Here is a 16,645-nt window from a genome sequence, read left to right on the forward strand (position 1 = left end):
ACTGATACACGAAAAGAGGCATTTGTAAATCAAATCTTCTCAATACTGTAGCTAAAGTATTAACCTTAGACTGGTAACTACAAAGATTTATGCAGCTCATTTTATAGGTCGTACTCAACTGCTTTATTTTGTGTTCTCATAAAGAGATACATATCCATAACCTATTAGTTTTTGAGAAAAAAATATTTTGTAATAAATTTGTTCAAAATCATCAACTTATAAATGTACCAATAGCTTAACAGACTGAATGCATCCAAGGACTCACTATCAAGGATGCAAACATGATTTCTTCAACATTCCAAAGCGGTTTCCGTTGGTATCAAGCATGTCTGGGCAAAAGATTCACGTTTTAGCATGACATTTCTCCACACAATAACATGGCACTGAATGAAAGCAAGCAACAGATGTTTGAATATATTGACGAAACAATACCAATTTATTACAATACTGTTGACCAATGTCTTTTAATGCAGTTTACTATCTGGCTTACAGCAGCCACCACTAACAATCCTATATTCAGAGCTCAAGATTTGCAAATATTTATCTACACTTTAACCCTGAATCAAGTCTAATGGTGGTATCTGCAGCACATGAGATCCTCAGCCTAATTTCTTATTAGCGTTGTTGCATTCACGGCTACGGCTTTAACTTGAAAATTACAATGCTTTATTATCCAACTCTCTCAACTATCTTTTGAAATAAACATCTTTAATTCTATAGAATAGAACTTTATTATTCCCTTTCAAGTGTTTCTGCTGAAAACCTACATTTCAGATTTGTCACTTATTAGTACATCATTGGGAAACTGCTATTGACACAAGAAACCGGACCAAACCTATGACTTATTTTTAAGTAGATATAACAAGCATTTTACATAACATACGCGTTTTGTCTCTTTCCTTCTCACAAAAGTGATATAAAGGGTACCAAAGTGCCAATGTTGAGTTCTGTAATCAAATATATACATGTATGCATATATATAAACATATATTGTGAACACATCCCAAGGAGACAGTAGAAAAATGTTGTGCATCATACCAAGTACTACACATCAAAGCAACACTATCATCATCAACCTGGATATTGCAACCTACTCCTCAAACACCAATTTCACTTGCATAGGTCATTCGATGTATTCTTTGACAAAGAATATGCTCAATGTGCCATAATGTTTCTGTTAAAATGTTGAAAGCTACACTCCAATTGTAAATCCGGTCAGTCACATAAAAGCAATTTATACATCTCCGAACACAATTCTGAATGACTGCAAAAATTATTATATACGATCACTCTTCTCTACTTCATAATTATCAAGGTTGTGTGATTGTTATTCATTTGTAGAGACAGCATGCCTAATATGCTTAGCCTAAAAACTCCTTTGACCCAGTTTTAATCTGAAAATAGGACCATAAAGTGCAACTTTTTTTAAAGGTCAACTATCCAAAGTGACCCCTTATTTATGAGCACTTTAAATAAAACCACAAATTCATGATAAATGGTGAAATTGAATACATTTATCAAATAAATAGTTTCAATTATTAACAATTGGAAAGCTGCTTGTATAAACCAAGAGTCAATAGCATAACTTCTGGATCCCCGCTTTGTATATCAAGTGCTTTCAGCAGACAGTTCAAAGATTCTTTTAACTTGCCATCGTCTTTTAATTTTTTTCCAAGTTTAACTAAAGTATCATAACTATTAGTGGTATTCTTAATCTCGGAATGGGCAATACTATTTTTTAAGTTACTCTGTAGATCATCCTCTTTGAAAAAACCCTTTTCTGGACTACAATAGTCAATTTGTTCTCCAGATACAAGCTCTCCATCACCAGTTGACTCCTCTCCTGCACTTTCTTCAGTGGGTTCTTCATGGGTTCCTTCTTCAGTGGATTCATGGACCATTTCAGTAGATTTATTGAGACTTTTCTCACTTAGTTCATCTACAGTATCTTCCACCCTATCTAGCTCAGGTGAATTAGGAAGATCAGATTCATCATCTAAGTAGCTAGAGTTACCATTGTTTAGTGGCGCTGAATGTCCATCTTTGGGCTGATTGAACTCTTCCTTGCTCTCCTCCTCTTCAACCATGAGATCAGCCTCTTGCATTTCTTCTTCTTCTTGCACATCACTGCCTTCTACAGTTTCATCCAAGTCATCCAGGTCCTCGACGGCAACCTGCACAAGAGATCTTCTTGAAGCAGTTGATGCATTTAAACCCATACTCTTTCTAGTAGGGAAAAGCAACCCAAGGATAGAGCGGTCTTGTTTTGGAGTTGAAGCACTGATACCTTTCACTGTGGAATGGAAAGGACTGTTGAAAGGAGAGATTGCTTTCTCACCATCACTGAAACCGCAAAGAGAGACCTTTTCATTTTCACTTTCAGAATGTATTCTTTGGCTCTCTCTCTTATTTAAGTCATCAAAAAAAGCAGAAATATGGCCACTTTTTTCTTTGCTATCCGTAGTAATTCTTTGGATTTGCCTCTTTTCATCACTTGCATTGTCAATAAAAAGACCAGTTTCTTCATCACTGTCAGAGTCAATTTTTTGTACTCTTCTCTTCTTATCACTTATATTGTCATATACATGACTAATATCGTCTTCACTTTCAGAATCAATTTTCTGTACTCTTCTCTTCTTATCACTTACATGGTCAATAATGCTAGTTTCTTCACTTGCGGAATCAATTCTTCGGACTCTTCTGTTTTTATCAGTTGCGTTACCAACTAAAGCAGGAAGAGAGCCATTTTCATCACTATCAGAATTAATTCTTCCAAATCTTCTCCTACTTAAAACACACATGTCCTCTGTTTCAGACTCTACTCCGCTCTCCATTTCAAGAATATCAGCTGGATTTTGTTTAGACATGTCATTTTGATTTAAGTTTCTGTAACCTTGATTCTCTTCAACAAGTGAATTCTTTTCAGATACAACAGAACTTTCTACCAGAAGATGAAGGTTAGAGTTTTCTTCAATGTATTCACATGAATTCTCCTTTGTACCCTGTTCACCTTCAACAGAGTCTTCCAGCAAAAGATTAAAGTCACACTGAAATGGAGACTGTGCGGCCAACGAGTCACCCTCATAATTACTGTCTCCAATAGGCCTAAATTGCCCAGGCAGTTGTAACATTCCTTCATGGGAATGCCTTGAACCACTTAATCCTGAAGCAAGGTTAGGCTGAACAAGACCTTTCACTGGTGATTTAAACATGCCCTCTGACAATATGTTCTTGGAACTTGCCTTGTTTCTATTAACATCACTTGAATTTAATGCATCAGAGGCTTCAAGCATAGCATGATGTTCCATTATTAAACTCATGTCCATGAGTTTCTGTTCATCAGTTTTATGTATTTGTCCAGAAATAGCCGAGTACCCTTTGTGCTCATCAGTCTCAGCTTCAGTTTCACAAGTGAGAATGGAACCATAAGTCACAGTTTGTTTGTCACCTTCAATGCGAGGATTAGGACTGTTCAAAGATGGGGCATTAAATGATCTAGTTTGTGACATAGAACAGTGATTCTTGTTAGAAACAAACTCAGCAGAAGTATCCAGCATATGGCTGTCATTAACAAGCAAAGACTGTGCAGCGGGTGGAGGGAAACCTGAATGTGGGTCTTTTTTCAGCTGCTCTGTAAACTGAGATTCTTCTGTAATAAACACATCCGGTTTTGAAATACTCACTTCCAACATTTCTTCATCTGAATCTTCAATAACTAGACTAGTCATTTGGCAGCTGACATTAATAACATCCTCATCCGATGTCAGATCAACCGTGTTAGGCGTAGAGAAATCGGGTTTTGCATTATTATTTGCCTCTGCAGCAGGAGTACGCTTTGATTTTGTTGCAGGACCACCTATAGGTTGCTTTATCCAAGAATCTCCAGTTCCACTTACCATCTGTCCATGCATATGAGATTCTAACGTAACAAGTTCTTGAGCTTTCTGAACCCGATGCTGAATATAATTATGCTCCTCTTCATCACCCTCCTGATCTTCATGTGCAGCTGTCTCATTTGAGTACATAAGGTCATGATCAGAAATACCAAATATGTCTAAAGTATGAAGATATGCAATATGTTCATCAAGTTCAGTATCCGTTTTCCTTTGCGCTGAATGAAGGCTTTGAAGTTGAATCTGTGTTGTGGATGTTCTGGCATCTACAAGAGAAAACAGTTCTCTCAGTTCTTGCTTACTGAAATATCTGAAAGGGTTCTTTTTATCACCAGTTGTTTGTCTGATTAAGGAATCTTTAAACACTTGCCGTCTGTATATCTTCTCCTCCACAGTACCACAAGTGATCAACCTATAGATGACTACATTCTCTGTTTGCCCAATTCTGTAAGCCCTGTCCACAGCTTGAGCATCAGTGGCAGGATTCCAGCTAGGATCAAATATTACAACTCTGTCTGCTGCAGTTAAGGTTATGCCAACCCCACCCACTTGTGTAGTTAGTAAAAAGACAGAGTAATCGCTATTAGTTTGAAACATATTAATGCGTCTCTCTCTTTCTGCAATGTGAGACACTGTTCCATCAATACGCATGACCTTAAAACCCCTGTTCTTTAAGATACGATCAACGATGTCCAACATTTTTCTTGACTGGGAGAATACAAGAGTCCGATGCCCCTCCTCTTGTAGTCTTTCCAAAAGTCCCATAAGAAACATCAGCTTTCCAGACTCTTGAATAAGAGACTCATCAGAAAGATGATCAATTTTAGTTGGTCCGGTATGGCCAGTATACTCTACTTCATTGTACTGATCACATTCATCTCCTTCAAGACCAAGCTCGCTGCAAGCACGTGCTGACAGTAATCTTGGGTGGTCGCACAGCTTCTTTAAGATATTTAGTTCAGCCAGAGGAGATCGTGTAGTCATCAATAACTCTTTGATCTGGTCCAATGAAATGAATTTTCGATAAATATCTTCTTGTACTTCTGATAGGTAAACCCAAACAATCAAGTCATTTTTTCTTGAAAGAGCTGGCATTTCAGGAGTACTAACATTTCGGCTTACTTCACTAGGGGCAACACTTGTTCTTTTATGTGATGATGCTTGATTCTTTTCAATGTCTTCCTTTGTTCTTCGGAGGAAGTATGGTTTGATGATATTCATAAGATTTTCTGATATTTTAAGCCCAAGAGCCTTTTCTCCTGGCGTAGAATCTTTCTCTCTAGCTCTAGTTATTGGGTTTTCGTATTCCATTTTAAATGTTTTCGATGTACCAAGCAGTGTTCCCTTACAGGCAAAGTCAAAGAGTGCCCACATCTCACGTAGATTATTTTGTACAGGAGTGCCGGTCAGGAGGATTCGGTACTTTGCAGGGATATTGTGGGCACATTTACTTGACTTTGTAGAGGAGCTTTTAATTTTGTGAGCTTCATCTAGAATCATATAGTCCCACATGAACTCTCGTCCATTGTAGCTAGAAAGTTGCTCCCAATTATTAATCAGCATTTGGTAGGTAGTAATTACAATGCCACCCTTTCTTTGGACTTTTTCCAAATTTCTAGTACGTTCCTTCTTACTTGAACCATGAAACTCACTCACTCTCATTCCAGGAGTCCACTTGACAAATTCTTTCATCCAGTTGGTAATTAGTGTAGTTGGCATTACCAGTAGCACATATTTTATCAACTCTGCATCAAACATTCCGGATAGGAAAGCAATTATTTGTATGGTCTTCCCTAATCCCATGTCATCCGCCAACAAACCACCTTTCTTTTTGGAACGGTAAAGCTCATATAAGAAAACAATCCCCTCTTTCTGATGTGCAAAAAGTTTGTTGTAAAGATCTTTGTACAATAGTAGACCGCTGTTTAAAACGTCAACAAAGTCATCATTATCTTCTTCATCAAGAGTAACCACTTTAAGTGCCTCTTCGAGTTTCTTGATCCTGCTTTTTAACTTTTCACTAGAGTGAATTTCGTTAGCCAAAGTAAACAGCTCTATGGACTTGGAGAGATTTCCCATCTTAGCTTCATGTTTCGCCTGTATCACATACCTGTGGAAACAGAAAACAGGAATGGACAAATATTCAGTCAAATGTGTACTTGATACATCAGAATTTTGACTGTCTCAACAGAGCCCAACATCCTTAAGAAAACTACATACTATTAGTTATCATCGACATCGTAAGACATGCAAGTGACCATGCTTTTAATGCATTATCGGAGACTGAAACCTAAGACATAAAATGATACACAAAACAATCTAAATTAACACACAAGTACATGGTATTCTACCCCACCCACCACCACAAATCAGTTAAACTACCTAATCCTCTATTTTCGATTTGTTCTGCTTAACGATAAAAGCTCTGCCATTTTAATAAAAGCACCTAAGTCACTATTAACTGCCAATACAGTTGCACTAAATTATTCAAATTATCTAATAAACCTACCTTAGTCCGTCCCTAACTAACCCTTAAATTATACAACAAGGAGGCAAGAGATTTGGAAGAGTGAATAACTGAATAATGTAGAGAGATCAAGGACAAATATAGGCCAGTTGGGCGATTGTCAAGTTTAGACAATCGCTTTTGGTCATCAGGAGATATCTGGCATTCAATCTTCTATCCACTAAATCACTAATCAAACAGACAAATGGAATTTTTAAGCTTAACTCAAATATACAGTGGGGATGGGTGCAGCTGTAATCTGGAAGCACAAGTCATGAGCACTTCTGCCCAGAACGAAGGTATATCTAGCCTGTTGGGTTTCTGAAGGCAGACACGTTCAATAATACAGTACCTAGACACATATCGGTCTAGATGGAGGGCCTACGTAGAATGACAGCAGTCTACTCAGTAAAACAAACTGGCAATCCGAAAGATTTTTGGACGGAAATATTAATGAGGGGGCAAAATCAACACATCATATCTTTACCAAAACATATCCACAATATCAAGATACAAAGACAAAACAACATAGCATAGAGGGAGAGAGTAGGACATGGATTGTCCAACACTTTGCACAGGACACCATAAACACACCTTCAGCAGACTGACTGCAGCATTTTACAACACATCACAGGGTTATAGAGTAGAAGTATGTCTTAGGTTAGTGTAAGTAGCAGTGTTTGGGTTAAATGTAGGGTCTATGTGGACGTAAAGGCAACACAGTTACTAATTACAATAAAAAAATACCATGTCTATGCAGTGATAGGCCACAGTGGCTCCTACTTAATGGCAGTTTTGATGTAGCACGACCCCATGTAGTCACATATAACACCTCCAAACATCACACCACATAAAAGACATCTCAGAATTCAACACATCACAACAATCCACATCATACACCAGGCCTCACCTTTGATAACATGACCCCAAAATGTATACATTTATCAATTTATAAAGTCACAGAAAAGGAGTGACCTCAACTTTAAAAGCCATTTTCCATTCTCAATAGCTCTAGAAGGTGGTTCATAAAGTAGATCTCTGTACTTGAAGTATGACTTTTAAACCTTAACCCCTTCGATGCTCATGACGGAGCGGTTCCGTCATGAGCATCGGTTGAGCTGTGCTCATGACGGAACCGCTCCGTCATGAGCACAGCCCCTGGGGGAAGCGCTGGCGCTCCCCCCCTGGGGCATCGATCGTGCCCCCACAGATGGGGATGGCAGCGGAAGAGTTTCCGCTGCCACCCCCGAGCCCCCCCACGCTTCCTGATGACGTCAGCGCGCACAGCACGCGCTGGTGTCATCAGGAAGCGTTGGACGCGCTGGAATTCATTTCTTCCAGCGCGTCCAACGGATCAGGTAGGTGTTTTGCTGCGGTGTGGCGGGGGGGGGGGGGGGGCTGAATTCCAGGGCCTTGAGGCATCGGGGAAGAGGAAAGAGTATTTCCTCTCCCCTGATGTCTCAATGCTGGGCATTCCTGTCCCACGATCGCGCACTGCGTCGCGATCGTGGGACAGGAATGCCCCTACTAGACCCCAGGGATGTTGTTTTTGGCCATTTGGGAAGCGACCCCTTGGGCAAGGGTCGCTTCCCTGGGGGATAATTTTTGCAAAGACTCTTCTGCCCCCCCCTGGGGGCAGATCGGTCCACTTCCGGTCCGTTTCTGCCCCCAGGGGGGGCAAAAAAGCCCACTAGACACCAGGGATGTCGTAATGGTGATATGGGAAGCGACCCCTTGGGCAAGGGTCGCTTCCCTGGGGGAGAATTTTTGCGAAGACTCTTCTGCCCCCCCCCCCCCTGGGGGCAGATCGGTCCACTTCCGGTCCGTTTCTGCCCCCAGGGGGGGGGGGGGGGTGCAGAAAAGCCCACTAGACACCAGGGAATTTCGATATATTGATATGGGAAGCGACCCCTTGGGCAAGGGTCGCTTCCCTGGGGCTGAATTTGGGAGAATTTGTGCACAGACTTTTCTGCCCCCCCCTGGGGGCAGATCGGTCCACTTCCGGTCCGTTTCTGCCCCCAGGGGGGGGGGGGGGGGCAGAAAAGCCCACTAGACACCAGGGAATTTCGTTATAGTGATATGGGAAGCGACCCCTTGGGCAAGGGTCGCTTCCCTTGGGGAATAATTTTTGCACAGACTTTTCTGCCCCCCCTGGGGGCAGATCGGTCCACTTTAGCTCCGTGTCTGGCCCCAGGGGGGGAGGCAGAAAAGCCCACTAGACACCAGTGTAAATAAAAATGGAAGTGACCCCTTTGGCAAGTGTCGCTTCCAGGGGGCAATTTTTAGAATATGTATTTGGCCTACCCGCCCCGGGACAGAGTAGCCTTTTTTTTTCCTGCTGTTTTCTGCCCCACCTGGAACATAACGATTGACCATTTGGGTAGTAACATAGAACGTTATGTTTATTGTTTTTTTTTTGTGAATTGCAATAGTAATGTTTTTTTTTTTAACTTTTTTGTTCTAGGTGAAGGCTTTTGCTCTTTTCAGTTTGCCGTGTTTCTGGCGGTTCTGCTGTTTGTGTAGTTTGGTAAGAGACTCTTTTTTGTACAATGTAAATGTGTTTGATTTCTCTGCATGAATTTTTTTTGCAAATGGTGTAATAGCAGTATGTTTGTTTTTTGAGTGTCAAAAACTTTTTGCATTGGTGCTCGATGTGTATTTTGTTGTCTTGTGAGTAATTTGTTTTTTTTTTCTCTTCTTTCTAGTTTGATATCGTTGGTTTTTGCTGTGTCACTGCAGAGTTGGTTTCTGGTGAGTGCAGCTGTCTCTTGTAATTGGATTGTATAGTTTTTGAGTACATTGATCTTTGTGATAAAGGTACACATTTCTTTACTTACTTGGTTTGCACATTGTTGGTTGTTGTTGACTTGTTTGTGCAGTCTTCTATCTTAGTAAGTATAATGGCTAGCCGCAGGATGACTGCTCAGCAGGTTGTTGGTTTGCTGTTTGAGTCTTCCTCTGATATTGGTTCAGAGACTGACTCTGCATCTGAGGGAGAGGAGGCAGGGGACGATTCTGGCAGTGAGTTGTCTCTCCGTATGGAGTCATCGGATGATGAAGATACTCTTAGTGCGGATGAAGTGCCTGTGTTAGAGGAGGAGACTGATGTGCCGATAGTGCGGCAAGAGGCATCTGGGTTGCAGGCTGGGGCTGCAAGGCTTCCCGTTGGTGTAGTGCGGGAAGAGGCTTCTGGGCTGCAGGCTGGGGCTGCTAGGCTTCCCTTTGAAAGTGATGACCTCTGGGTTGCCCCTGGCATGGTGCAGCCGGCATTGCCAGAGTTTACTGGTGTTCCAGGGTCTAGAGTGAATACTGAAAACTTTTTGCCGGTCAATTTTTTTCAGTTGTGTATGGATGATGTGTTTTTTGCAGAGATTGTTGAGCAGACTAATTTGTATGCCGAACAGTTTTTGAGGGACAACTGTGCCAGTCTTAAGCCACACTCTAGAGCTACCCGGTGGACTCCCACAAATGTTGAAGAGATGAAGTTCTTGGGTTTAACTTTTTTGACGGGCTTGCTAAGGAAGCCATCAATGTCTTCATATTGGTCTAGCAGTCCCTTGATGGCAACGTCTATTTTTCCGGCAGTCATGACTCGTGACAGATATTTGCTACTGCTTCGGATGATGCATTTTGTTGATAATGGTTTAGCGTTGCCACGAGATCACCCTGACTGTGACCGTCTTTTTAAGATTAGGCCTGTCCTTGATCACTTTGTTGATCGATTTCCTGAGATCTATGCTCCTGGGAAACAAATTGCAGTGGATGAGTCTTTGGTGTTGTTCAAGGGCCGCTTGGTTTTTAGGCAATACATTCCTAGTAAGAGGGCACGCTATGGAATAAAGCTGTATATGCTGTGTGACAGTAGGACTGGATATGTCTCTAATTTCAGGGTGTACACCGGTAAGGAATCTAGGTTTAACCTCCCTGGTTGTCCGTCCACTTTTGGAGTGACTGAGAAAATTGTTTGGGAACTTGGAAGAGGATTTTTTAACAAAGGCCACCATTTATATGTAGACAACTTCTACACTGGTGTGCGGTTGTTCAGGCAATTGGCCAAAGTGGACACTCTTGCTTGTGGCACAATCCGCTCTAACCGTAAAGGTTTCCCGAAAGAACTTGTTTGTCAAAAGCTTGTGCGGGGACAGTGCAGTGCGTTGCGTTGCCAGGAGCTTCTTGCTGTGAAGTTTACAGACAGGAGAGATGTCTACATGCTGACTACCATCCATGATGAAAGCACTGCACCTGTGACTGTTTGGGGTCAGGTCGCTGAAGCGCGCAAACCTGTGTGCATTTTAGACTATAATAGGCACATGGGTGGTGTTGACAGAGTAGATCAGAGGTTGGAACCTTACACTGCTCTTCGTAAGGCTTACATTTGGTCCAAGAAGTTGGCTATCCATCTTTTCCACATGGCAATGTTTAATGCTTTTGTTGTGTTCCAGGATTCTTGCCCTGAGTCAAAGATGACTTTTGCTAAGTTTCAGGAGTCTGTAATAGGCAGCCTTGTTGTAGTGGAACATGCAAGTGTTCCTAGAGTTGGACTGGTGGAGGATGTTGCTAGATTGAAAGAACGCCACTTTCCAGATCACATTCCTCCCACACCCGCAAAAGATTTTCCCAGTAGGAGATGTAGAGTCTGTTGGCGAAAAGGTTTGCGGAAGGAGAGTCGTATGTACTGCCCCGACTGTCCTTCTCATCCTGCACTGTGTCTCTCTGCTTGTTTTAGAGCGTACCACACACGAAAGAATTTTTGGGAGGATTCTTGAGTGGTAAAGTGAAGTGCCTGGTCTGTATTCTTTGGATAATTTGATTCTGTTTCAAGGTTGGTGTTAGTGCAATGTATTTAGTTGCTGATTTTCTGTTAGAAGATTTGTATCTATTTGCAATTTGTTTGTGTTTTTATTTTTTTTTAAAAAAATCCTAAATGTGATGGCGGTGTGTGTAGGCTTGCGCTTGGCTGTTGGTGTGTGTGGACTGGCACTTGGTTGGTGGTGTGCGTGGAATGGTGCTTGGCTGGCGGTGTGCATGGGCTGGCGGTGTGCGTGGACTGGTGCGTGGCTGGTGGTGTGCGTGGACTCTAGCTTGGCTGGCAGTGTGCGTGGAATGGTGCTTGGCAGGCGGTGTGCGTGGACTGGTGCTTGGCTGGCGGTGTGCGTGGACTGGTGGTGTGTGCGGACTGGTGCTTGGCTGGTGGTGTGCGTGGACTGGAGCTTGGCTGGCAGTGTGCGTGGAATGGTGCTTGGCAGGCGGTGTGCGTGGACTGGTACTTGGCTGGTGGTGTGCGTGGACTGGTGGTGTGTGCAGACTGGTGCTTGGCTGGTGGTGTCCGTGGACTGGCGCTTGGCTAGCGGTGTGCGTGGACTGGTGTTTGGCTAGCGGTGTGTGTGGACTGGTGCTCTGCTGGCTGTGTGCGAGTATTGACTTTCTGCTGGTCACTACACACACTGCTAGCTGAGTGCCACTCCACGCAATCCATCAGCCTGTGTAGTTGCTGTGTCTGGATTGTGGGCGTGTGAAAGTGATGGGCCCTTGAATGGCGCTGTGTGCTGGTGTGAGTTTTGTTACGTGATGGGCCCGCGGCTGGCGGTGTGAATGGTTTTGTATGTCTCACACGTATGAAAGGTGTATGAATGGCCTGTAAAGAGGTTGGTGCCTTGTCGTGGCTTTACAGCTCACGAGCTGTGAGTCAATGGTTCAGTTTCTCGCCCTTTCAATTATTACCAGTGCATTTCATTTCTGTGAAATCACTTGCTAATACAATTGTATCTACTGAACCATCACTCACCCTCGTGCCAAATCCAACCAGTATGTGTGTGTGCTTGCGGATTAGATGGCTGTGCAGTAATATTTGTCTTTCTGAATTTTGTAATGTGTTGCTTTTGTGCCTGGTGGTGCGAATGGTCTTGTTTGTATCACGTATGAAAGGTGTGTGAATGGCCTGTAAAGTGGTTGGTGCCTTGTCGTGGCTTTACAGCTCACGAGCTGCGAGTCATTGGTTTGGGTTTTTGTGAATTTAATTATTGACAGTGCATTTCATTTTTGTGAAATCTCTTGTTAATAAAATTTAATACACTGAACCATGACTCGCCCTCGTGCCAAATCCAACCAGTATGTGTGTGTGTTTGAGGAATAGATGGTTGTGCAGGAATCTTTGTCTTTAGTTTCTCTGCCAAGTTACACTTTCCATGCAAGAATAACCCACCAACTGTAGATATTGTCGGAAACCCATGGGAGTTCATGGTGATGTCTCTATTGTGAATTACAAAAAAAAATTTATCCCCAATGTCCTGCAAACCTCAAAATGTCTGCCACATTTTCTTTGCAATATTATTCCAAAATTCTTACGCTGTAGGAACAATAGATAATCTGGTTTTGCAAGGGGGGTCACTTTGGTTTTTGGCCCGGTGCTCGGCGGCCATCTAGGGAAACCTACCAAACCCACGCATTTCTGAAAGCTAGACACCCGGCGGCTTCCAGGGAGGTATGGCTTGCGTGGATCCCCCAACGTTTCCTTACCCAGAATCCCCTGCAAACCTCAATTTTTGCTGAAAAAAAATCACTTTTTTCACACATTTTGGGGTGGGAAAGTAGTGGCATCACCGGGCTCACACAAATTTACCACCACCCAGCGTTCCCCCAGGTCTCCCGGTAAAAATGGTGCCTCACTTGTGTGGGAGGCCCAAGTACCCGCGGCAGGCAAGGGCCCAAAACATAGTGAGGCGACATCAAAGTGGCCTATGGCAAAACCACCTGGTTTTGCAAGGGGGGGGGGGTCACTTTGGTTTTTGGCCCGGTGCTCGGCGGCCATCTAGGGAAACCTACCAAACCCACGCATTTCTGAAAACTAGACACCCGGCGGCTTCCAGGGAGGTATGGCTTGCGTGGATCCCCCAACGTTTCCTTATCCAGAATCCCCTGCAAACCTCAATTTTTGCTGAAAAAAATCACTTTTTTCACACATTTTGGGGTGGGAAAGTAGAGGCATCACCGGGCTCTCACAAATTTACCACCACCCAGCGTTCCCCCAGGTCTCCCGGTAAAAATGGTGCCTCACTTGTGTGGGAGGCCCAAGTACCCGCGGCAGGCAAGGGCCCAAAACGTAGTGAGGCGACATCAAAGTGGCCTATGGCAAAACCACCTGGTTTTGCAAGGGGGGTCACTTTGGTTTTTGGCCCGGTGCTCGGCGGCCATCTAGGGAAACCTACCAAACCCACGCATTTCTGAAAACTAGACACCCGGCGGCTTCCAGGGAGGTATGGCTTGCGTGGATCCCCCGTTTCCTTACCCAGAATCCCCTGCAAACCTCACTTTTTTCACACATTTTGGGGTGGGAAAGTAGTGGCATCACCGGGCTCAAACAAATTTACCCCCACCCAGCGTTCCCCCAGGTCTCCCGGTAAAAATGGTGCCTCACTTGTGTGGGAGGCCCAAGTACCCGCGGCAGGCAAGGGCCCAAAACGTAGTGAGCCAGTGGAGGTCTCATAGGTGCTGGGTCATGTGCCTGTGTTGAGTTCCGCTAAGAGTGGCCATTTGTGTGAAGGCGCGCCGCCCTCGAGGAGATGTAGACTCTGTTGAGATGCTACGCTGGGTCTGGGAGGAACTAGCGACGAAGGGCAGGGGTGGCGCTTTTGTATGCCCCGTCTCTGTCCCTGACGCGTAATCCGCTGCTGCCCTGCATCGGGGACGGAATTAGCCCACCCTTGATGCGGAAGATGCACCTCCATACATTCGCAGACCTATTTCCGGACAATACCTTCATGCAGCTGCCGGTGGCAGCGGGGGGGGCAGACAGTGCATTCTTCTGAATTATTTTTATACCACACGCTGCGGGAAACCTGCCGTGCGCGGAGTGAGAACTTCCCGGCGGCCCCCCGGTCCTCCCGGCACTGGAAAGCTTGGTGAGTTCCCCATCTCCACGGAAATCGGTCACTAGACTTTACAAATCGATGCAAAACGAAGCGCCGGCGGTCCAACCTCAATCCCTTCAACACTGGAATGAGGAGCTTGGCTCTCCACTATCAGAAGAACAGTGGACCTTTTGCTGTGGACAGCTAGCGGAGCTCTCTCCAAATTATAAACTGCGGCTCATACATTTTAAGTATTTGCATAGACTGTACAGGACACCGATTACTCTACACAGGATGGGAATCAGGGAGGATGCCGGGTGTTGGAGATGCGGGGGTGAACCTGCCTCTTTCTTGCACATGGCGTGGTCTTGCCCCAGCCTTGCGGAATTTTGGTCCCAGGTGTTTACTCTGGTTAATCAGATAGTAGGGCGAACTGATGCCCCATCCCCTGAGTTGGGGATACTGGGCTATGTGAAGAACACTCCACCTAAATCACGAAAACTACATGCTGTACTCCTCTTTGCTAAAAGGCAGGTGGCACTATATTGGGGTAGGAACCGGGTGCCCTCGGTGAAGGGATGGTTGGCGCCCGCGGGACATCTGGGAATCATTGGCGCAATGGGCTCAAGAGAGAAGAGGGATGGAAGGTGAGGGGGATGTATTGGATGAGTGAGGCTGGGAAGGTAAAGATATGTGTTCTGTCTACATGGGTGGGTGGGCGGTTAGTATGTTCGATTAATGTTAGCCGGGGAGAGCATGGGCGGATACTTTTTGTGTCGTCACTCGAGGTGTATCTGAGGGACCCAGTCATGATTACACATGCTAATAAGTAGGCAGATCAGTCGGACTGGCCCGAACATAAACAGAGGGGTATATTATGTGTGTGTCTATCATGGTGACAGGAAACCCCACAGATAAAGATGTATGCACACAAATGATTTGGCACGCACCACAATTGTAAAGCGGCTGTAACACTAACTGGCTTGTTTCGTTGGTTACGGTATGTAATTGTGTTAATTTCAATAAAAATTTTAATAATAACAAAAAAAAAACCCTCTCGCCGCATTCAGAATTAACTAAATGCCTCCCAAAATGCCAATGCGTTTCAAGACCCAGGCAAATAGTACTGGGACTATCATCAGGGCTTCATATACATGGACCGGATATTCTACAAAAAACAAAATAAATAAATGATGCAAAAACAGCGTCAACCCGAACTAACTCTCTCTCTTGTACATGTAACTAACTTAGTGAGTACCTGTTTTCTACAGATGGAGCGGCCGCTCCAGCTCGTTTGCTCCAAGAGTTTTTGGCTTTTCTGCCACTGGACTCGCTTAGGTTACTGCCTACGAGGCTCCCTTAACACTTTGCCAGTATGAATTTCTGAAATGAAAGAACCAAAGTATTGAATACATCTACTGCTACTCTCGACTTACACCCCCAGAGGGAAGCACCAAAAAGATATGTACCTTTACTGCAGAGTATGGGCAGGACTGAGTTCCTTGAAGACTCTTTATTCTACAATCAGACACTCTTTTGACGCTGGAGTTGGAATAACACATGTGGTTCATAACATTGGATATTTTCATGTTTATTACTAAATTTTGTAAATGATGTAAATTTTCCTAAAAATGTGTTTTGCATCAGATTAATGTATGAATTCATTTGCTGCTTTTGTCCTGTTGCAAGCTGTTGCCAATAATTATTTCAGTGTCCAAGTCAATTTTTGTCTTCAAGTGTATGTTAATTTGAATTGTATATATGTGTAAGTTCATTTGTGAATTCGATAAGTGTTTCTTTTTCAGTCCAAAAAATTGTTTTGATCAATTTTTAAATTAATAAGAAACAGGAATGGTCTAATAAAAAATTCCATTCGGACACATAAAAGAGTTGACTGTTCTTTACTCCATTAGTAGTAAGAGTGTACGGTAGTACGGAGCCGGGTTCATTGTTTTGTGTTCTGAATTTTGAATAGCCCTACCTGGCCCCGGTCCGTTGGGTTTAACCCCTATAGGTTTTTGCACTTTTAGAAAGTGGGCATTTCTCTGTGCTTATGACTATGTGCTTTGCAACCTGACTCCAATTCATGCCTGGGCCTGGTTGACAGCTACACTGTACATACTTTACAGACATCCATCAAACAGGGAGGGTTGGGTGTAACAGAGTAGCAGCTGCATTCATCTGCATACTGAATGGTCTTCCTGGGCTGGGAGAGAGGGAGGTGGGACGCACTTATATTTGCCCTGTTCTCACACAAAAGGCTCTTTTACCCCTGACTGTACATCTGGAGCCAGGGATGAGTTGAAAGGGGGGTTGTTGTGCACTTCTAAGGTTTCTTTTGAAGTTCCCCCATATCAAAGACATGGACTATAGGTACAGGGGCTCTGAACCAATGTTTT

General features: G+C 43.7%; 1 protein-coding gene across 1 annotated transcript in view; it reads right to left on the bottom strand.

The window, feature by feature from the left end:
- Window positions 1-405: 405 nt before the first annotated feature.
- LOC146789167 (DNA excision repair protein ERCC-6-like) overlaps window positions 406-16,645 on the bottom strand; it is a 37,724-nt gene continuing 21,484 nt past the window's right edge. Inside the window, exon 2 of the mRNA XM_085630761.1 lies at window positions 406-6,003. Coding sequence (XP_085486887.1) covers window positions 1,539-6,003 — 4,465 coding nt within the window. The 3' untranslated portion in view covers window positions 406-1,538. The remainder of the gene's footprint in view (window positions 6,004-16,645) is intronic.

This window comes from Triturus cristatus, chromosome 10 (assembly GCF_964204655.1).
Source record: "Triturus cristatus chromosome 10, aTriCri1.1, whole genome shotgun sequence".
Taxonomy (NCBI): Eukaryota; Metazoa; Chordata; class Amphibia; order Caudata; family Salamandridae; genus Triturus; species Triturus cristatus.